This window comes from Haliotis rufescens, unplaced genomic scaffold, assembly GCF_023055435.1.
Source record: "Haliotis rufescens isolate VD_foot unplaced genomic scaffold, xgHalRufe1.0.p SCAF_8, whole genome shotgun sequence".
NCBI lineage: Eukaryota > Metazoa > Mollusca > Gastropoda > Lepetellida > Haliotidae > Haliotis > Haliotis rufescens.
The window spans coordinates 15,614,992-15,638,916 of NW_025964372.1; the positions used below are offsets into that span (position 1 = coordinate 15,614,992).

The 23,925-nt window shown below is 41.6% G+C and overlaps 2 protein-coding genes across 6 annotated transcripts in view; one reads left to right on the forward strand and one right to left on the reverse strand.

Moving 5' to 3' along the window:
- Nucleotides 1–7,594, forward strand: part of LOC124144775 (actin-related protein 5-like) — a 29,259-nt gene extending 21,665 nt beyond the window's left edge. For 3 of the 5 annotated variants that reach the window (XM_048389212.1, XM_048389214.1, XM_048389213.1), the window contains exons 14-20: nt 634–742; nt 1,795–1,865; nt 2,512–2,606; nt 3,748–3,831; nt 5,238–5,355; nt 6,993–7,104; nt 7,356–7,594. In XM_048389212.1, the coding sequence (XP_048245169.1) occupies nt 634–742; nt 1,795–1,865; nt 2,512–2,606; nt 3,748–3,831; nt 5,238–5,355; nt 6,993–7,104; nt 7,356–7,528 (762 nt within the window). In that variant the 3' untranslated portion in view covers nt 7,529–7,594. The other 2 variants (XM_048389215.1, XM_048389216.1) reach the window with 2 other exon arrangements.
- Nucleotides 7,595–8,231: 637 nt separating this feature from the next.
- LOC124144777 (protein FAM166B-like) lies at nt 8,232–19,340 on the reverse strand. Its single transcript, XM_048389560.1, has 6 exons — nt 19,184–19,340; nt 15,708–15,943; nt 13,480–13,652; nt 12,127–12,265; nt 11,120–11,341; nt 8,232–9,597 (listed from the first exon to the last, which is right to left on the reverse strand). Exons 1-6 carry the CDS (start codon nt 19,246–19,248, stop codon nt 9,518–9,520), a joined length of 915 nt encoding a protein of 304 aa, XP_048245517.1. The 5' UTR covers nt 19,249–19,340; the 3' UTR covers nt 8,232–9,517.
- Between the last annotated feature and the right edge of the window lie 4,585 nt (nt 19,341–23,925).

Genomic DNA, 23,925 nt, shown 5'->3' on the forward strand with positions numbered 1-23,925 from the left:
TATATGTCATGGACAGAGATATGTTCCATGGGGTTTCATACCTCTTGTACACTGGAAGAAAATAGTACGTATTTTACGATAAATTTCATAATATATGAACATCAGACATTAACGTGAATGAGGTAAAGGAAGTTATAAAAGAAGCCAATTAGAGTGAGTGAGTATGGTTTTACACCGCTTTACGCAATATTCCAGCAATATCACGGCGGGGGACACCAGAAATGGGCTTTACACATTGTACTCATGTCGGGAATTGAACCTGGGTCTTCGGCATGACTAGCGGCTGCTTTAGCCACAAGGCTACCCGACTGTGCCGCAGCCAATTAGATGTTGTTATGATTTGTTTTTGACAATATCGTCCAGTCACAATTCAATGTTTCAAAGAGTAATTTTCTACAGAGCATCTCACTGCTTTGTTTTCAAATTCGTGAAACAGTAATTTATGAAAGTAGGTCATTGTTAGTGCTCACATGCTAAGGAACCCTCTCCTCTTAATCAAAGAAAATGACTAATTCCTCCTATTCAACTTTGGGTGTAGGACCTTGGTCCTAGATTTACCTCTGATAATATTGGACTGTTTACAGAGTTTGTAAGATTGCTATCTTCAACTTACCAGTCGTACAACTGTTTTAGAAAATTCTTGAAGCGAGGACATCCCGAAGACAAAGGAAGACTGACATGGCCAAGCGGGGGACATACGCATCCCAGCAGCGGATGAAGATAATCTCCCAGCTTGCACAGAGTCAGTTTATTTGTTTGTTTATTAGTTTAGCGCCACACTCAGCAATATTCCAGCTATATGATGGTGGTCTGTAAATAATCGAGTCTGGACCAGATGCAATATTAGAACAAGAAGGGCTATGAATACTAAGTCTCATACACATAAATAATTCATGTTCATCAAAACTTAGATCCACAGGATAGGGAATCTAAGTGGTTGACCTTCATTGAGGTCAAGGTCACTGTAAAAGATCCTTCATGAGTGAGTGAGTGAGTTTGGTTTTATGCCGCTTTTAGCAATATTCCAGCAATATCATGGCGGGGGACACCAGAAATGGGCTTCACACAATGTACCCATGTCGGGAATCGAACCTGGGTCTTCGGCATGACGAGCGAACGCTTAAACCACTAGGCTACCCGACCACGCCTCATGAATTAGCAGTGCCCCTTTGAGTAATGAAGCCACCATTTATGGGGTATGAGAAAGAGCATCTATATGTTTGCAGATAGATATTTTCTGGAATATACCGTATTTGGTTGAAGGTGAGGGTCAAGGTCGTTGTACTGGAAGTGCATGTAACTTTGTTAATAAGATAGCTGGAAGGATGAGACTTTCTGTCTTGAAGTTGTACAGCTAGCATGGTATTCACATACTGAAAGTGATACAGTAGATTCAAAGTGCATATCACTTTCTTACTACAGTAGCTGGAGGCACGGGACTTAAAGGCCATATGGTTTCTCTGCCTGCCAGTAATGTCATTAGACCGGAAGTGCATTAGATTTCTCATTAGGCAAGAGGCAAGGAACCTTACAGCTGGTATGAGGGTGTATTGTAGAACTAGAAGCGGGTCACTGTCTGGACCAAACATGTCAGACTGGGAGTGCATGATAACAGGAATACATTCCCGGGGCTTGAGGAAACACTTTCCGAACACTTTCTAGTTATGGAAACAGCTGAAATATCCTACATGAATACCACCTTGATAGTCATCAGGTCTATGAACTAAGGTCGCAGATAGAATAATTACTCTTTTTAGGGTTGTTGTGAAGGGATTTTGTATTCTGAATTGGCAGATGTAAAGTCATCGAAGAAGGAAGACACATTTGGCCAGAATGATGCTGATTGGGATGTGTACAAGTCCATTGTAAGTGAACTAATTCTCCTGGAGATCCATTGTAAGTGAACTGATTCTCCTGGAGATCCATTGTAAGTGAACTAATTCTCCTGGAGATCCATTGTAAGTAAACTGATTCTCCTGGAGATCCATTGTAAGTGAACTGATTCTCCTGGAGATCCATTGTAAGTGAACTAATTCTCCTGGAGATCCATTGTAAGTGAACTGATTCTCCTGGAGATCCATTGTAAGTGAACTGATTCTCCTGGAGATCCATTGTAAGTGAACTAATTCTCCTGGAGATCCATTGTAAGTGAACTATTTCTCCTGGAGATCCATTGTAAGTGAACTAATTCTCCTGGAGATCCATTGTAAGTGAACTATTTCTCCTGGAGATCCATTGTAAGTGAACTAATTCTCCTGGAGATCCATTGTAAGTGAACTGATTCTCCTGGAGATCCATTGTAAGTGAACTATTTCTCCTGGAGATCCATTGTAAGTGAACTAATTCTGGAGATCCATTGTAAGTGAACTAATTCTCCTGGAGATCCATTGTAAGTGAATTAATTCTCCTGGGAATCCATTGTAAGTGAACTAATTCTCTTGGTGATTTTTGATCCTGTTTGATGCCTTTCTCCTTCCTTGCTGTGTGTCTGTACTGATGTGTGTTGTGTAGAACACGGAGATGAACACCAGCGACTCCGAGGCAGAGGAGGAGAAGCTCGAGGAACTGGAGACAATGTTGAGAGAACACGACCCTGACTTCCAGAGGTGAGTCACGTCAGAACACAACCCCAACTTTCAGAGGTGAGACCTCAGAAGACATCCCCGACTTTCAGAGGTGAGTCACATCAGAAGACTTCCCCGACTTTCAGAGGTGAGTCACGTCAGAAGACATCCCCGACTTTCAGAGGTGAGTCACGTCAAATCACGACCTTACCTTCCAGAGGTGTCTTGTCAGAACACAACCCATCTTCCAGAGGCAAGAGAGTTAACTGACTATAAAAGTCCAGTTTCCACCCTTGCCGAATTAGGCTGGAATTCCTGGGCTCGATCGTAGTGCCGCCAGTGGTTATTATGAGTTATGTCCCTTCTAAGCCTCTCCTATGGGCCAATCCGATTCCATCACTTGTATTTGTTTCAGACAAAATGGCGGCGCCCAATCAAGACGATGTGATTGATAATAAGGATCTATATCGTGATAAAACGGATCTTACATCGCAAAGTGCATAAAATCACGCGAGCACCTTGATTAAAAACATGAAAAGGTTTGGAAAATATCTGTTGACAACAAGTTGGCGGTGAACATGCTTTGCAAATCCTGCAATTGACTGAAATCTGCACGACAGTTTACAAACTGGATTTCGATTTCGTTGCACGATTTTGATTGGACTATGCATAGACTCGTTAGTCCAGCCAAAATGTAACTCCATAATACCAGCCTAGTTCGGCAAGGGTGGAAACTGGATTTTCAAAGTCAGTTGACTCTCTTGCCTTGGAAAGATGAACACAACCTTGCCTTCCAGAGATGAGTCTTGTCAGAACACTACCTTGCCTTCCAGAGATGAGTCTTGTCAGAACACGACCTTGCCTTCCAGAGGTGAGTCTTGTCAGAACACGACCTTGCCTTCCAGAGGTGAGTCTTGTCAGAACACAACCTTGCCTTCCAGATGTGAGTCTTGTCAGAAGACTTCCCGTACTTCCAGAGGTGTGTCTTGTCAGAAGACTTCCCGTACTTCCAGAGATGAGTCTTTTTGAAACATGACTTCCAGATGCGTGTCGTTACAGAGCTTTATTAGATCTCATCCAGAGGATATTGCTCTGAGAGCTTAATCAGAAACCAAACCATCTTACAAACTTCACCACACCTCACTATGTGCATATTTTCTACAGTTGGTCATCTGTATTCCAGGGAGTTGGACTTTGGAGGCCTGCCGGGAGGAGAGTTTGACATCGCTGACTACTATCGCCTGTATCTGGCAGTAGAGAGAGTGAGGTTGGTCCTTTATATGGAATACACTGTGTGGCCATAACTTCTTCCCTTGTAAAAAATGTAATGTACAAATTAAATAAGATTTGGACAAAACATTATCAGTGAAGGGCAACATGGAATTTAGATAGTTTCAATCCTACAGATATCCTGACCATTGTCACTTAAGGGCAACATGGAATTTAGACAGTTTCAATCCTACAGATATCCTGACCATTATCACTGAAGGGCAACATGGAATTTAGACAGTTTCAATCCTACAGATATCCTGACCATTATCACTGAAGGGCAACATGGAATTTAGATAGTTTCAATCCTACAGATATCCTGACCATTATCACTGAAGGGCAACATGGAATTTAGATAGTTTCAATCCTACAGATATCCTGACCATTATCACTGAAGGGCAACATGGAATTTAGATAGTTTCAATCCTACAGATATCCTGACCATTATCACTGAAGGGCAACATGGAATTTAGACAGTTTCAATCCTACAGATATCCTGACCATTATCACTTAAGGGCAACATGGAATTTAGATAGTTTCAATCCTACAGATATCCTGACCATTATCATGGAAGGGCAACATGGAATTTAGATAGTTTGAATCCTACAGATATCCTGACCATTATCAGTGAAGGGCAACATGGAATTTAGACAGTTTCAATCCTACAGATATCCTGACCATTATCATGGAAGGGCAACATGGAATTTAGATAGTTTCAATCCTACAGATATCCTGACCATTATCACTGAAGGACAACATGGAATTTAGACAGTTTCAATCCTACAGATATCCTGACCATTATCACTGAAGGGCAACATGGAATTTAGACAGTTTCAATCCTACAGATATCCTGACCATTATCACAGAAGGGCAACATGGAATTTAGACAGTTTCAATCCTACAGATATCCTGACCATTATCACTTAAGGGCAACATGGAATTTAGACCAGAGTTATACCAAATATTCCAATGTGCTTCAACTTGGGGTTGACATTTAAGCTCAGCTCAGTGAATAAATGATTGAATATGTATTGTTTTATGCCAGTCAGCAGTAAATACAAACCAGTGGTTGATAGTATGAGCACCAGTTCGTGCTGTCAGGGCATGAACGTCACACAAAAACCTGCCATGTCACACATGATGACCACAGATCTGTATTCAAGACCCTCTTGAGAAATTCTCCCCAGCAACCAATGCTGGTTGTCGAGGTGGTTTGTGGATCGGGTGGTCAGGCTCATCTTACCCTGATGCTGCTCACAATATCAATCACAGGTTCCTCGGGTCCAGACTTGAGTGCTTACAGGTGGCTATCATAAGCCTGTTGTGTGCGGTGTTGAACATCAAACAAGCAAAATAGTAATTTTGTTGTTGATAAAGTAGAGACTATATTTGCAACTTTTTCAGAGCACCGGAAGTCTTATTCCAGCCCTCTATGATCGGTGTTGAGCAGGCCGGTATTGCTGAAACTGCTGATTTTGTTCTCAAGAAATATGACGCTGCCTCACAGAACAGTCTTGTACAGGTATTTATCATGTTTACAGAGGACTCTTGGCACAGTTGTGATGTGATTGTTTCCGAATGTATTCATTACTGGTGGCAATGTCTGGCTGTCAGGCTTCAGTTGTGATGTAAATGTTTCAGAATGTGTTCATTACTGGTGGCAATGTCTGGCTGTCAGGCTTCAGTTGTGATGTGATTGTTTCAGAATGTGTTCATTACTGGTGGCAATGCCTGGCTGTCAGGCTTCAGTTGTGATGTAAATGTTTCAGAATGTATTCATTACTGGTGGCAATGCCTGGCTGCCAGGCTTCAGTTGTGATGTAAATGTTTCAGAATGTGTTCATTACTGGTGGCAATGTCTGGCTGCCAGGCTTCAGTTGTGATGTAAATGTTTCAGAATGTGTTCATTAATGTCTGGCTGCCAGGCTTCAGTTGTGTTGTAAATGTTTCAGAATGTATTCATTACTGGTGGCAATGCCTGGCTGTCAGGCTTCAGTTGTGATGTAAATGTTTCAGAATGTGTTCATTAATGTCTGGCTGCCAGGCTTCAGTTGTGTTGTAAATGTTTCAGAATGTATTCATTACTGGTGGCAATGCCTGGCTGTCAGGCTTCAGTTGTGATGTAAATGTTTCAGAATGTGTTCATTACTGGTGGCAATGTCTGGCTGTCAGGCTTCAGTTGTGATGTAAATGTTTCAGAATGTGTTCATTACTGGTGGCAATGTCTGGCTGCCAGGCTTCAGTTGTGATGTAAATGTTTCAGAATGTGTTCATTACTGGTGGCAATGCCTGGCTGTCAGGCTTCAGTTGTGATGTAAATGTTTCAGAATGTGTTCATTACTGGTGGCAATGCCTGGCTGTCAGGCTTCAGTTGTGATGTAAATGTTTCAGAATGTGTTCATTACTGGTGGCAATGTCTGGCTGCCAGGCTTCAGTTGTGATGTAAATGTTTCAGAATGTGTTCATTACTGGTGGCAATGCCTGGCTGTCAGGCTTCAGTTGTGATGTAAATGTTTCAGAATGTGTTCATTACTGGTGGCAATGCCTGGCTGCCAGGCTTCAGCTGTGATGTAAATGTTTCAGAATGTATTCATTACTGGTGGCAATGTCTGGCTGTCAGGCTTCAGTTGTGATGTAAATGTTTCAGAATGTGTTCATTACTGGTGGCAATGTCTGGCTGCCAGGCTTCAGTTGTGATGTAAATGTTTCAGAATGTGTTCATTACTGGTGGCAATGCCTGGCTGTCAGGCTTCAGTTGTGATGTAAATGTTTCAGAATGTGTTCATTACTGGTGGCAATGTCTGGCTGTCAGGCTTCAGTTGTGATGTAAATGTTTCAGAATGTGTTCATTACTGGTGGCAATGTCTGGCTGCCAGGCTTCAGTTGTGATGTAAATGTTTCAGAATGTGTTCATTACTGGTGGCAATGCCTGGCTGTCAGGCTTCAGTTGTGATGTAAATGTTTCAGAATGTGTTCATTACTGGTGGCAATGTCTGGCTGTCAGGCTTCAGTTGTGATGTAAATGTTTCAGAATGTGTTCATTACTGGTGGCAATGTCTGGCTGCCAGGCTTCAGTTGTGATGTGAATGTTTCAGAATGTGTTCATTACTGGTGGCAATTTCTGGCTGCCAGGCTTCAGTTGTGATGTAAATGTTTCAGAATGTGTTCATTACTGGTGGCAATGCCTGGCTGCCAGGCTTCAGGGAACGTCTAGTGAGGGATCTGCGACAGATAAGACCGTTTCAGTCGACATTCAATGTGTCGGTAGCAGGTAAGATATCTATGTATTGTCAAGCCTTTTTCTTATGGAAACCCCATTTCTGGACAGATACTGAATGTCTATTTATATGTATATAGGGACATTATTATGCATCTGTGATTCATAAAGCAGAAAATTGTAAATCCTTTTGAACTCATAATCTTCTCTTCTGGCAAACCTAAGGCACCTTTTATTTCAGGCTCTCCTCGCACATTGATCTGATACACCGTGATATAACTGGAACTTACTCACTCCTGTTTCAGGCAATCCCAGCCTGGACAGTTGGCTGGGGGCAAGGAAGTGGGCGCTGTCCCCTCACCTGTCATCTTGCAGCATCACCAGGGGGGAGTATGAGGAGATGGGGGAGGGCTACCTGAGGGAACACTTCGCCTCCAACAAGTTCATCCCCACCCCCGTGCTGGTACAGAAGACATAACTCTCAACACACTCACTCACTCACTCACTCACTGCCATTTCATTTTGTAATAAATCTTGGAAACAACTTTTTTGTTTTGCTTTTCATCTCATTGAACTGAAAATTCTGGTGAGGTTTGGTTATAACATATTGTCTGACAGTCCATTGTAATCTGATGTGTTTTTACATCGTTTAACAATAAGCCCATGATCTTAAACTTTGCATGAATGATCCTAGCTGTGGTCTAAAGGGTCACAAAACCGTACAAATGGATAGAATATTGATGCTGTCTTACTAGATTCCATATTTGTTTGTTTGTTTATTTGTTGTTGAACGCCACACTCAGCAATATTCAAGCTATGTGACAACGGTCTGTAAATAATCGAGTCTGGACCAGACAATCCAGTGATTGACATCATGAGCATCCACGCAATTTGCATACGATGACATGCATCAACAAAGTCAGCGAGTCTGACCACTCGATTCTGTTAGTTTCCCTTATGACAAGCATAGTCGCCTTTTACGGCAAGCATGGCATGTGTATCACATCACTGATGATGTACTTCTTGACACAGGATGAATACCCCCCATAGATGTACGATACAGCATACCAATCGTTACAGTGATAACAAACAAACCAGCAAGTTGTCACGGTAACAGGTGAGGGCAGTAAACATAACATTACCTAACTGATCCCAAAAGAAAAAATGACACAATGCTATGCTAAAATATCTATATTTATTTACATTTTATACATCAAAATAAAACATTTATGACAAAAAAAGTTTGAAAATTATATTTACACTGTTAATCACTCATCTTACAAACATTTGAAAAAATCTTACAAGAGTACAATCATACACCCATGTGCTAAACATTCATCTAGCTGTGAAACACCATTGCTTCCTTGTAATTCCATTGCAGTATATATTATTTATACATGGCTTTAATTGGACCAAAGTAATTCTTGACAGTTAATATCAAGGAGATGGTATAAAATTTCAAATATTTTCTGGATAGAAAATCGAGATATAAAAGTGCCATGCATGCTGTATATTCATTGTAAACACGTCCACACATGGAGGCATGATAGATACTATTGGCGTAAATTACTGCCGTTTTAAAAATTAACATGGCAGCTGCAGGAAGTCGAGTAATATGTACGTGGTGGCCAAATATGGTGGCAGTGTATGAATGTGAAAGTTGTTGGAAAATGCTGATGGAACAAGCTATGGGGTTTTCCAGATCGTTGACAAATTTTCACCCACAGGTGTAAGTCTTAGCAGAACCTAATATCAGAAACAGCCATCATGCCATAAGGTCACATTTGGAAGATTCTCTGTTGTGAATAAAAAGGCATGTAGAACTATTATAAAGGAACAACAAAAATCAAGTTTGCCATGATAGAACTGCAATTGAAGAATGTGACTTAGTTTGATCACAACGAAAAGCGAAAGTGAAGAAAGTTATTCTTCCTTGTAATAATAAATATAAGGAATAAGCTGGTAATCAGAAGACATGATTATTTAAATGGTAAGTTATCTTGGGAGTCGCAAAGCTCAAGACATTTTTAATGAGACAAAAAACGGAAATTCAACTGCCTCAATCACTGAGGTTACTGGTCTACTGAAGGATGTAATAATTTGTTCATAACAAAAACCGAAAGGGTAACAAAATTTTCCTTTTAATAGTAAACAAAAGGAATGTGCTGGCAATCAGAAGCCATGATTATTTAACATGTAAATTATTGTGGTATAAACGAAAGTTGAAGACGTTACCAAGAGAAAAAGCAGAATTTCAGATACCTATGTGTATATATCACTGAGGTTACTGTTCGTGATTTGTTTGATAAATATAAAAAAATAATATTATTTACTCCTGTTGTAGAAGTCTTAATCATTAATGATTTTAACATTGCCTGATCGAACATTGAAACATCTTTTCTGAAAACAATTCCCAGTTCATAAAAAATAACAACAAAAAGAAACAAGGAAGGGAGACAACTGCTGTCTACGTCCTGGCTGTGAGAGGGTGTTTCATGGCGTTCTCGGTGCTGTGCCCGAATGTCTCCCCATATCGGAACTTCTGGCCTAAAAGAGAACACCAAGGTGATTAGGTACACAGGCAATTATAAAAGGAAGCTGTTGACAATCTTTTGAAGGAGAGAACACATTCCTGTACAGTGAGTACCAGTTTGTGCAAGACCTTACAATTACTTTACGTATAGGTTACACTTTATAGAATGTTGGTTGGTTGGTTTGTTGTTTTACGCCGCACTCAGCAATATTCCAGCTATATGACGGCGGTCTGTAAATAATCGAGTCTGGACCAGACAATCCACGCAGTTGGACATGCTTCAACCAAGTCAGCGTGCCTGACCACCCGATCCCGTTTGTCGCCTCTTACGACAAGCATAGTCGCCTTTTACGGCAAGTATGGGTTGCTGAAGACCTATTCTACCCCGGATCTTCACGGGTCTTATTGAATGTAGACACCTCTATTCAACAGCTATATGTTTGATTTTGTCAGGTTATGCCCTATATAAGTTTGATACATACACATTAGGCAGGTTACACTCTACTGAAGGGTTATACAAACGTGAGGTTCCAGTATACAGAGTCTGGTATAGTGAGGTTCCAGTATATGAAAGTATACTCACTAGGTAAGTGTCTGGTATAGTGAGGTTCCAGTATATACAAGTTTGTATTCCTGTTTATACAAGAATACTCACTGGGCACATGTCTAGTATAGTGGGGTTCCAGTATATACAGGTATGCCCACAAGGCATGTTTCCAGTATAGTAAGGTTCCAGTATGTACAAGTATACTCACAAGGTATGTGTCTGGTATAGTGTACAGTACATACATGTATACTCACTGCGCATATGTCCGGTATAGTGAGGTTCCAGTATGTATGTTACAGTCAATGTCTATATTCAGGCAATATGTATACCACTGAACATTTCAGTCAATACACATATTACCTGATTACTGACATTGACTGCAACATATACAAGTATACTCATTAGGTATGTGTCCAGATGTGTGAGGTACCAGCACATACAACCTACTCACCAGTTGTGTCCGGTATAGTGAGATTCCAGTATATACAAGTATACTTACTAGACATGTGTCCAACATAGTGAGGTTCCAGTATGTGCAACCTACTCACCAGTAATGTGTCCAGTATTTTGAGGTTCCACTATATACAACCTACTCACCAGGTATGTGTCCGGTATAGTGAGGTTCCACTATATACAACCTACTCACCAGGTATGTGTCCGGTATAGTGAGGTTACAGTATATACAACCTACTCACAAGGTATGTGTCCGGTATAGTGAAGTTCCACCATATACAACCTACTTACTCAGTATACAGCCGGTATAGTGAGGTTCCAGTATATACAACCTACTCACAAGGTATGTGTCCGGTATAGTGAGGTTCCACCATATACAACCTACTTACTCAGTATACATCCGGTATAGTTGGGTTCCAGTAAATACAACCTACTCACCAGATATGTGTCCGGTATAGTGAGGTTCCAGTATATACAACCTACTCACCAGGTATGTGTCCTGTACAGTGAGGTTCCACTATATACAACCTACTCACCAGGTATGTGTCCGGTATAGTGAGGTACCAGTCCTGTCTCTACAGGGTACACGCCCTTCATGTCGGGGACTATTTTCTCCTTCCTGTGGATGGTAATGGGCAGACCCTTGATAGACTGTGACCGAGCCACGTCGTCGGTGAAGTCGTTCAGGGCGTGGTGGGTGATGATGGGGTAGCCGATGCCGATCAGACCACGTGACCGAGGGACAAATCCTGTGTAGCCTGAAATTATGGGCGAGGTGAAATGGAGTTTACCTTCGCGTTGAAGATTATTGCACTTATATAACTACGTGTGTGTGTGTGTGTGTGTGTGTGTGTGTGTGTGTGTGTGTGTGTGTTATTCGGAAATATGCCGGTTATATAGTGCAAGGCCACTTTGATACCACACCGCACTTAAACATGAGCAGTTAATGTCAAGTGCCAGGCAGGGTAACAACAAGAACCATTTTTTAACTTTCAACTTGACCACGGAGGCGTCCCTGAAAAAAATTGATTTTGAAATGAACAAAATGTATGTGAATCTCTGGTCTGTTTATTGCGACCCTGGTGCAAGGCTATGTTAATTGCCACCGTTATCAGCAATATTCGTGCCATTTCTTGGTGTATTTTATCGAATCTGGACCAGGCAAATCAGTGGTTGATAGTATGAACAAGTATCCAGGTCAGGAATGACAGCCACTTGACGCTCTTTTCAATATGCTCGAACATAAAGCTTGCGGCACAAAGGGCTTTTGTGTCCCTGAATCCCTTTTTGTCAAACGTGGAACCCATGATGGCATCATTGCTTTCATCCCTTAGGCGTCCCAGGATCCGATGATTGTGGGTTCGAATCCCAGGTTAGGATCATTTGTTTATCACCACCAGACCCTGCGCATGGGTTTTAACCACAGTGCTAAGCGTCTCACACCGGTGTCACAGGTTTACATCCCACATTAAACGGATACGACGTGATATAACTTAAATACTGTTCACAGCGGCCTAAAACACAACTCACTCACTCTCCTTACCTGACATGAAGTTTTTGTTTGGGTCAGCATTGTTCATTTCGAAAGGCGACAACATATGTTTGACGACGTTAGGAGATTGGTAGGGCTCGGGTTGCGCGGCTATTGACTTTAGTGGATGAACCTGCTTAGTTTTTAGGGGCTGAAAAAACACAAAAACAACAACTACATTGCATATCTGCAAGTTTGTTCCTTTGATCGTTTGTTGTTTAAAGCTGCACTCAGTATTATTCCAGCTATATGACGGCGGTCTGTAAATAATCAAGTCTGGACCAGACAATCCAGTGTTTGACATGAGCATCGATCTACGCAGTTGGGATATGATGACAAATGACCAAATCATCGAGCCTGACCACCTGATCCTGTTGGTCGCCTCCTACGACAAGCATGGTCGCTTTTATGGCAAGCTGAAGGCCTATTCTACCCCTGATCTTCACGGGTCATATCTGCAAGTAACACGCACATGACGATACTGTTGGACGACCGGACCAGGAATTAAACATTCTTTAACTCAAGGGTTTATTACACTTTAATTGTTTAATTAGCTTGTGGCGGCATTAAATGGGTTGTAATAAAGTTAACCAATAATACTTTAAGTGTAAACTTTTCATTAACGTGTGCTCGTGGGTTCCAATTCCGGTTCTCCCTGACTATGTTCCTAGGTTTGTCAGCACCATACCCGTGCTCGTGGGTTTCACCGAAGTGGTAGACGTCTGAGACCTGCATCACTTCGGGCTTTCCTCCCACATTAAGCTGACACGCCGTGATATAACTGGAATATTTATAAAAGTGGCATTAAACCCACCTCACTCATCTGTCAAACGCAACTATAAATCACGTGGTGTTCTACAGAAACGTACCGCCAGATACTGTTGTGTGCTTCAGAAATTCACCTACAAATGACATGGTGTTCATAGAAACCCAATGACAGATCCCGCGGTGTTTTACAGAAACTTACCGCCAAATACCGTGGTGTTCTACAGAAACTTACCGCCAAATACCGTGGTGTTCTATAGAAACTTACCGCCAAATACCGTGGTGTTCTGCAGAAACACCGCCAGGTCCCGCGGTGTTCTACAGAAACTCGCCGGCAGATTCCGTGGTGTTCACCAGAAACTCACCGCCATATGTCATGGTGTGCTATATATAAATTCACCTTCAAATCACGTGATGTTCTACAGAAACTCGCCAGCAGATCCCGCGGTGTCCTACAGAAACTCGCCGGCAGATCCCGCGGTGTTCTACAGAAACTCGCCGGCAGATTCCGTGGTGTTCACCAGAAACTCACCGCCATATGTCATGGTGTGCTATATATAAATTCACCTTCAAATCACGTGATGTTCTACAGAAACTCACCGGCAGATCCCGGACCGTCCTGGGGGTCCTCCCCGTCTGTAACGCCTCCAGGTCTGTCAGTTCCTGCATCTTCCCCTTGTAAGTCCGGTGATCCAGCTCAAAGTCACAGATGGAGTTCCGGCAACCCTCGGCGTAACGCGTGCCGAAATAGTGCTGACCCTTTGGGATGAAACCTGGCGATGGAAGTCAAACTGCTGCGCTGAGGACATGGTCAATATGAACACCCTAGGTCAATACATGGCCAATAAGAACACCCTAGGTCAGTACATGGTCAATATGAACACCCTAGGTCAATACATGGCCAATATGAACACCCTAGGTCAATACATGGTCAATATGAACACCCTAGGTCAATACATGGCCAATATGAACACCCTAGGTCAATACATGGCCAATATGAACACCCTAGGTCAATACATGGTCAATATGAACACCCTAGGTCAATACATGGCCAATATGAACACCCTAAGTCAATACATGGTCAATATGAACACCCTAGGTCAATACATGGCCAATATGAACACCCTAGGTCAATACATGGCCAATATGAACACCCTAGGTCAATATCAACTGCCTCGTTCAATACATGGCTAAATATCAACTACACAATATTAACAACCTACCGCGATACACATGGCAAATATAAACTGTCTAGCTCAAAACGTGGCCAAAATCACCTGCCTAGGTCGATATGTGGCCGGTATCAACTACCTGTAGATCAATACGTGATCAAAATCACTTGCTTCTATAGACCAATACGTGTCCAACTACCCAGCTAAATGCGTGGCAATATCAACTGCTTATAGTTCAAGATCCGGGGTAGAATAGGTCTTCAGCAACCCATGCTTGCCGCAAAAGGCGACTATGCTTGTCGTAAGGGGCGACTAACGGGATCATTTGGTCAGGCTCGATGACTTGGATTGTCTGGTCCAGACTCGATTATTTACAGACCGACGTCATATAGCTTGAATATTGGTGAGTGCGACGTTAAACAACAAACAAACAAAATATAAACAACATTGTTCCCAGGGAATACTTTATGTAAAAAGTACCCGTCACCCGCCAACCCCCACCCCACCCCACCCCACGTGAAGGGAGGCCTCCGGTGAGATTGTGGGTACTATCAACGGTAACCCGACCAGCAACCAGTGGAGCAGTAAACACGAGGGAACTTCTCATGTACTCGTCACGCCATGGACTTCAACAGCCCAGTAAATCAATCCAGATCTACAAAGACGGGATCATTTTCCTATGTTCAAGATCGCCTGGATGAACCCGGATTATGTGCTAAGTCGTACATTCAGACTATCATTATGATCGCCTTTGCTTATATAAGATTCAAACACAGCAACAATGCCCTTCACCGAGATTCTGTAATTAGAAGAAGTGGCCAAGGGAGAGATCATGGCCTTGCCTCGCTATATGGATATTCCAGCTAGTGAGTGAGTGAGTATGGTTTTAAGCCGTTTTAGCAATAGTCCAGCAATATCCCGGCGGGGGACAAAAGAAATGGGCTTCACACATTGTACCCATGTGACCCCTCAATAATGACCCTGAGTATACTTATTTTTTTGAAACCCTAGAAATTATCTTTACAATCACAGACACGCGATCATGTTCAGAACACATACCTAATTCACTGGTCTGGTACGACCGTTAGGTAAAATTATTTCAAACATAAACAGTACATTAAACAGTCTGATAATAATATTCATACAACACGCGTAAGCTTCATGTGCTGGATACTGTTAATGCGTCTTTTCGACAAATCAGAATTCAGATTTAAGACGCGTTATCTTACGGACGAAAACAACATTTTACATAACACGTTCAGTACAATATACCTAGCACTCACATCGACTGTCGTAGATTTATCAAGCTTCATATACGTATGTGGTCAAACATCGATGGCGGTTTAGCTTCATTTGTTAAAGCTAAAACGATGTTTATATCTTTCGATAATATTGTGTTGCTTACATTCAAATGTTCACACTGTATAGAACTGGATATTTACCAGCCTGGTCATTTTCATGTAAATCTTATAATAATTTTGTATGTCTTGTCAAATAAAAAGCATAACATTCAACTATACGTTTCTTTATACATTCACCATGCATTTATGTTACGTCAGCTATTGTTGTCTTGATACTCCATATTCTACAATATTTGTTACTATTACTATATGTCTATGGAACTCACTTCTATATAAACCGTTTAATGGAACCTACCTGTGTACCCAGGAACCATTTTCTCTACGAGCTTTTGGTCCCCCCAACTTTGAACTCGAGAGTTGAGAATCTTGGCTCGCCGCTGTTGGCCGAGATCGAGGCTGGCAGACGGCTCGATGTCGGCGAGGACCAGGCGCCCGGAACTCGCCACGTCCGTGTCTTGGAGCAGACGAGATGTCGTCCGGCCGAATGTCTGACCGATCTGGTACTTGAATTGGGGACAAAAGCCGCCATAACTGCAGGGAGTAGAAAATGTATATTTCTTATCACAAGGACGAATTTCAAAATAACATATTCTTCATTGCCTTCTGTCACTTAAGCAATTTCAACACGCCAAACAATCTGTAACGGGAAATAATCGCACAAATGTTTCTTTAAAAAATGAATATAATAAACTCGAGTGATAAAATGACACCCCATCCCCTCCCTCCCTCCCCCCACCCACCCCCACCCCCCCGACACACACACACACTCACACACAACATGGACGTGTGTACGCAAGTGCGAACAAAAATACAGTAAAATTCTGTAATGAATGTAGATAGTTATTTTTATTCGTACCCCTCTTGCCTTGAGGTACTTTTAACTGGATTAATTCTAAACGTTTGGTATCCTATGAAGATTCAAGATAAGAACAGGTCCCAGTATCTCGTGCATGTCCCCAGAGACGAGTAGAGCAGGCTCTATGGCTGGCTGATTCTGTGTCGTTAATCCCCGTTGGTGTAGCTCGTGGCTCTTGGCTGATCTAATCCTGGTTAAATAAAGGCCGCTGTGGCCTCTCACAATATTGCTGACCGCGGCGTTCAACTACATTCATTCACTCACCAACTCACGCACTCCAGAACAAGTTGACCAACACACTAACTCACCCATAATGCATTTTAGGGGTAAAACGACATATGTTTTTAACGCCTCATTTGGCAATATTCCAGCTATTTCGGCGGTCTGCAAACTTGAGTCAAGGACAGACAAACCAGTTGATTTCTGAGGCTGCAAACCCCCTTCTTGTACGCGGGATATTTAGGGGGTATTCGGGACTCGGCAGTGTGGTACGCGGCACGCAAATAAAGTCCGTATTTGGTTCGCAGATACAGCATTTAGACAAATATAACATTGTACATAAATGAGTCCTTTATATAAGTTCTTTCTTCGACATTTTTTTATAAATCTAACATCAAATCTAGCCGTTTTCTCAAAGCTTTTGAGATTTATATTAAGTAGTATTATACAAGGATGAGCAATGAGACTCAAGTGAAATATAAGTTGGTATTCGGAGTTCAGGGGAGGTATGTGTGTGTGTGTGTGTGTGTGTGTGCGTGTGCGTGTGTGTGTGTGTGTGTGAGTTATTCGGAAATATGCCGGTTTTATAGTGCTAGCCCACTTTGATACCATGCCGTAGTTAAACATGAGCAGTTAATGCCAAGCGCCAGGCAGGGTAACAACAAGAACCATTTTGTAGCTTTCAACTTGGACACGGAGGCGTCCCTGAAATAATGATTTTGAAATGTGTGTGTGGCACCCTCATTATTGCGCGGGCAACGATGCACGCCGCCAGGACACACATTCTACCAAGCTACACATTGTTAGCACTCGATCTGTGTAAGTCGGCCCCCAACAGAAAGCAGACCCGCGGGGATTCCGAGATTTAGCAAATCCCAATAATCCATGCTTGTATTTATAAGAGTCGAATAAAAGGATTTATTGATTTTGTTCGGTGACTTGGTTGATTACGTGTCATCGTCGGGTTTGATTATTTTCCCAGGCCGCCGATCCCCATGAAGATCCGGGTTAGAATGATTTTCAGCAACCCATGCCTGTTGTAAGAGGCGACTAACGGGATCATGTGGTCAGGCTCGCTGACTTGGTCGGTGAATGTCATCGTATCCCATTTGCGTAGATTGATGGTCATGATGTCAATCACTGGATTGTCTTGTCCATACTCGATTATTTACAGACCGCCGCCATATAGCTGGAATATTGCTGAGTGCGGCGTGAAACAACAAACAAGCAAATCTAAAACACAATACCAAACCTGTTTTCAGCTACACACGCCGTGCATGTGTTTAACATCTAAACATATGGATTGTCTGACCCATACTCGATTATTTACAGACCGCCGTCACATAACTGGGATATTGCTGACAAAGTCATCGATAACCACTACAATGGTATAAATGGTACAGTTCACCCCTAGACCTATCTATATATGTGCCAAGTTTGGGGAAGAAGATCTGCTGCGGAAATGAGCACTATCGCCATTTCAGTCTAAGACAAAGTTGTTGCCATGGAAACTTTAAAAATATTTTTTTCCTAAATCCCAAACTACCAAAAGGCACCAACTCACCACTAGACCTTTCTATGTGCCAAGTTTGGTGAACAAATATTTACGGTTTTCAAGATCTGCTCCGGAAACGAACACTACCGCCATTTTCAGTCTAAGTTAAAGTTGTTGCCATGGAAACTAGAAATAATTTTTGAGAAATTCCGAACTGTCAAAAGGTACCAGTTCATCACCAGATCTATCTATGTGTCAAATTTGGTGCGGTCTTCAACATCTGCACCGGAAACTACATCGCCATCACGGACGGACAGAAAGACGGAGTCCATTTTTATGCCCCTTCGCAAAACGCGTTGTGGGGTATATTACAGGCCGCCTTCGTACAGCTGGAATATTGACTGCGGCGTAAAACAACAAACAGCTACAGGCCGCCGTCATATAGCTGGAATATTGCAGAGTACAACTTCAAACTACAGAAAACATGGAGTACTTTCACCACTTGGAGCTGAGGCCCGAGAACAAGGTAGATACTGATTCATGATCAAGAAGCGTTTAAATATCTCATACACCGTTCTCACAATACGATATGACATAAATAGAGGGATTTTTTGCCATTTCTTATCAGATAATCTTTATAATGGATCGAGTGTCTTTGACAAAATAGGTAAGCATGTTCTTTGACATGAAAAACTCAATTGTATATCAATCATGTACTTTCATATTCATAGCTATACACGGTCAAACGACAGAACGAATAAGCACATAATAAAATCTAAATATGTATATCAATATATATCGATTCTATATTTTGGTTTCGCAGCGCATACTCTGTATGGTGTTTGCAATGAGTGGAGAGATTGAGCAAAATTCTCCTTGTGAACATATGTTGATTAAAAGGAATTCGGTGGGGAATAGGAAAAGTATTTAAGCTGCACTGGTGTTATTTCCAGAAAGCCGACGTATACTAAACTTGCTGAAGTGCAAACAACATAATGAATACAAACTTGATAATTAATTAATAATTCCTCGCGCAATTTTTCTATAGGTAAAACATATCACATAAGTATAAGAATAAGCTGTTAATCATATCCGCGTATATCCGAAAATTGCAAAATATGTAGAGTGGTACTGGTATACAACTCAACAAGCATTAAGTATATCGATATATAGATAAATATGATTCTTGTGATAAACTCACCCGGGTGTATGATACGGGTCCGGTGTCATTACAATACTCTTTCCCTTGCAGTTTGAGCCAGGCATTTTGATTTAGCCGACTGTTGCTTACTGTCCAACGCCAAAGGTTAAATGTCCGAGGAGAGAGTCCACTTGCGTCCAACAGGGAAAGCCTGTGTCGCTATGAAACAATCGCGTTACGTCACGGGATTTGCTGCCACGCGTTCCGTTACGTCACTGGGAAGAACGCCAGAAATGGAATCAGTGAACCCGACGCGATCGGCCTGGGTTTAATATGTAATATTGAATGCAATCCTGTTCCCATGAAACTGGTGTAATATTTTCTATTATTTTAGTGCAGGAATACAAAAATTAGACGAACAATTTGAAACAAATGAGTATACAAATATCAGGTGATTTAAGTTTAAGTAGTTTAAGTTCCTAACAACCAACTGAAAAAGACCATTTCAGTGAATACCTGAATTTCAAAGCATGTCCACTGTGAATGTTGAGTGATTTAAGACGAAACCATTGCTTGTATCTTCAATAAATGTCAATTGTAAAAACCGATATAGAATATTGTGAAGAAACAATAGGAATCACATGAAATGATTTCATATATTATTACGGTTAGGCGACTTAAACATATCTTGTTTTTAATACCGACCAGCTATGCAAATCGGCCCGACCCTTAAAGTTGTTTTTGTTTTCATTGTAATGGTTATTATATGCATGGATTCCAATTAATCCGGATTATAGATTATTTAGATTATTTTCAATTCCGAGGTTGCACTTCTTACCCGTCCTGACATGCAGGTATGCTGTTCGAATGTGCTGTCATGATTTTGCTGCCATGTTTTAAAGCACATGACTTGGAGGGTCGTTTATTTCTACAATTCATTATATAGTTTGGAGTGGTTGGGGAAAAAAAGGTTTTTAATGAATAAAATAAAATACTTTCTTCTTCTTAACAATTTTTATGACGAAAAACAAGATCATATAAATGTGGTCTGGCAGAAATGCGAAATGATGTAATTAACCTAAAGAAGCAAGATTGTTCTCAGAGCGCAATTCGACGTGCGGAGTTGTGTCCCTTTCCCGTAGCTGTAAAATCGTAGCTATGCACAGCTAGCCCCCGTGTTTGTACCATCCGGCAGTTATTGATCGTCAAAACAATTAATGTCGGATAGTAAAAACAAGGCCGGACATAGCTACTCTTCCTCCAGCCAGGATCCGCTGTCCGTGCTTCGGAGCCATTATGACCCATGGTGTGTGAAACTCATGGCTTTCAAAAAATTATGGAATACTGTAAGGGATATTTTCGCGATCTCGCATTCTCGTGTTTGGGGCATATTTAGCTCGTTTCCATAGGTCGAGATCGCGAGATCGCGAGAATGTCCCTTACAGTATTCCATAAAAAATAGTTAACGTCTGCAACATCCACCGCGTTGTGCTTTCTTCCCTAAAATACAAGTATATAAATCAAACACAAGGTCCGTAGCATTGTTTGTTGTTTAACACAAACGGTCTGTAAATAATCGAGTATGGACCAGAGAACCTGTGATTGATATTATGCGCACAGTCTCACGCCGTCAGGTCACGATGACACGTATTTAACAGAGTCTCTGAAACTTGTAGGACCGGAATAGGTCCCACGGGAGTCATGAACTAATTCGAAGAGCAGAACTTCCGCATATGCCGGGGACCAGTGAAGAATCCGGGGTAGAATAGGTCTTCAGCAACCCATACTTGCCGTAAAAGGCGACTATGCTTGTCGTAAGGGGCGACTAACGGGATCGGGTTGTCAGGCTCGCTGACTTGGTTGATGCATGTCATTGTATCCCAATTGCGTGGATCCATGCTCATGATGTCAATCACTGGATTGTCTGGTCCAGACTCGATTATTTTACAGACCGCCGTCATATAGCTGGAATATTGCTGAGTGCGGCGTTAAACAAACAAACAAACAAAGCATATGCCGGCCTTGTCAACAAACAGTCTAACTGAGGGCACAGTTGGCCCAACCACGCCGCTATTAGGTTTGCATAGTTACATACCTTACGCACAATAGGATCCGCTGATCATTGATTCAAATATAAGATTCTCCCTGCCTATGAACACCATATCCGGGTTTATGGATTTCACAAACGCCTACGGCGTTACTTTGGAATTCCTCCCACATTAAGTTGACACACAGGTATATAACTGCAATACTGTTTAAAGTGGCGTTAAATTCAAATCACTCACCCGATAAATCACCCGCTAAATGACCCAATGAATCACAGTGAAGCGCAGTTCATGGGTTGATGGATGTGGCATATAGGATAAGGATTAAGGTAAAGATAAGGATAAGGATAAGGATCTGTTTTATTCCATACTGAAGGCCTCAGGCCCATAGTACAATTCTGTTCTCGGGAGTGGATGCAGATATGTTTAACAGGTCACATTCTAATTAACATAGCATGATAGATGAACATTGATAGTTTTATCTTTATCAGTTGTTGACATGATCTATATAAAGTTTGTTGAGTGATTCTGTAAACAGAAATATAATGTGGTCATTGTTTCTTTCAAATGGTGTGAGCAACAAAATATGTAAAATATTATGCAATATTTATCAAAATGTAAATTCATGTGTTACAAAACGGGGACTATATTCTGATGTCTTTACATGTAACAATGGTGTACGCCAAGGCTGTATTCTTAGCTCCCTCCTGTTCTGTTTATTTTATCAATGAACTGGCTGCACAAATTAAGGATAATTGTACGGATGGTATACAGTTGCATCCAGATCTTGTTAAGGTATTTCTGTTGCTTTTTGTTGATGATATAGTTCTGTTCTTGTGTACGATCTTTTGTTATATTTCTGTTTACAGAATCAAACGCCTTATTGAAATCTACAATAAATGCATACAATTTTTCACCGTTTCTCTGCATCTATTTGTCAATAATCGCATTAAGTATGAAAATATTATCCGTGGTTGTGTACCCTTGTCTAAAACTTCCTTGTTCTTCCGAAATTTTATCTAATGAATCTGACCAAAAGGTGTGCCTTTTATTGACAATAGAAACAAATGTTTTGCTAAAAACACTCAGAAGGGTAATTCCTCGATAATTGTTTGTATCAGTACAACAGGTATACCACCAGGCGGATCCAGCATTTTAACCAACACTCAGTGTGGGTGGGGAGACCCCCTGGACAACACAATCCGGCCGACCTCGTGAACGTTATGTTACTCTTCGAATTGCCTTCGTTCGTCTTGACCGTATACCTAATTTTCGTTCAGTCTTTACCACTGATCCTTCGTCTGTCAGGACCATACCCGTGCCCCAAAGACTAACATACGTCAGGCTTTATGAAGATCGGGTTAGAATTGGTCTTCAAAAAAACGAAAAATAGTAAATAGAAAATAGAAAAAAAAGAATTTGTCTGAAGAAGCTGGGATTTTGTATCGAGATTAGACATTTTTTCAGCTACAGCTACAAAACCAGATATATTTTTATTTAATAATATGAGCCTGAATTTTTTAATGTAATGTAATTTTTGTGGCAATATTTTTCAAGAATTAGAATATTAAATGGTTGGTCCCTAAGACTTACAAATGTCTGCTAAAGGCATGATATGAGGCCAGGATGGATACTATTCATAGCTTTGTCATCTTAAGAGCTACGACTGCCGTATGTCAGTGTTAAAGTGTGGCAGTTACGATCGTCTTAGCACTAAGAGCGGCCAATAGTTGTGGCAGTTACGATCGTCTTAGCACTAAGATCGACCAGTAGTTGTGGCAGTTACGATCGTCTTGGCACTAAGATCGGCCAATAGTTGTGGCAGTTACGATCGTCTTAGCACTAAGATCGACCAATAGTTGTGGCAGTTACGATCGTCTTAGCACTAAGATCGACCAATAGTTGTGGCAGTTACGATCGTCTTGGCACTAAGATCGGCCAAAAGTTGTGGCAGTTACGATCGTCTTGGCACTAAGATCGCTCAATAGTTGTGGCAGTTACGATCGTCTTGGCACTAAGATCGACCAATAGTTGTGGCAGTTAAGATCGTCTTGGCACTAAGATCGGCCAATAGTTGTGGCAGTTACGATCGTCTCAGCACTAAGATCGACCAATAGTTGTGGCAGTTACGATCGTCTTGGCACTAAGATCGGCCAATAGTTGTGGCAGTTACGATCGTCTTGGCACTAAGATCGGCCAATAGTTGTGGCAGTAACGATCGTCTTAGCACTAAGAGCGGCCAATAGTTGTGGCAGTTACGATCGTCTTAGCACTAAGATCGACCAATAGTTGTGGCAGTTACGATCGTCTTGACACTAAGATCGACCAATAGTTGCCTCTGTGTCCCCTCATTCGTTCCTTGTCTAAAATGAGGCTACGGTATCTGGAATTCTTAATCAAATGTCACTCGGTGCAATATAGCACAGTATTTGGAGGTAAGTGACTTAGGAAGAGGTTGGTATAAATTCTAAAAATATGTCTTTTCTATGCAGTTGGAGATGCAGAAGTGCGCTGCACATCCTACAGCACACATGGCAGACTTTACTTGTGGGTCGATCCGTGGCCCCCTAGTAGGGACATATAGAAAACCTGATGTTAAACGATGTACGGATGCGGGAAACTCAGCTTCCGTGGACATGTTAAGAGCCATACAAAATTACATTCGGGACACAAATAACAAAGAGAAAGAATTTAAAATAATTTTCTTTCTCATCCTTCGAACCCTCCAACAAAAACACAATTTAATTGGATGGTATT

Coding starts and splice junctions, on each gene's coding strand:
- LOC124144777 (XM_048389560.1), bottom strand. CDS start 19,248: ATGCCTGGCTCAAACTGCAAGGGAAAGAGTATTGTAATGACACCGGAC. Junction 12,266..13,479: donor GGACGGTCCGGGATCTGCCG/GTGAGTTTCTGT, acceptor GTGTTTTTTCAG/CCCCTAAAAACTAAGCAGGT. Junction 11,342..12,126: donor AAACAAAAACTTCATGTCAG/GTAAGGAGAGTG, acceptor CCATAATTTCAG/GCTACACAGGATTTGTCCCT.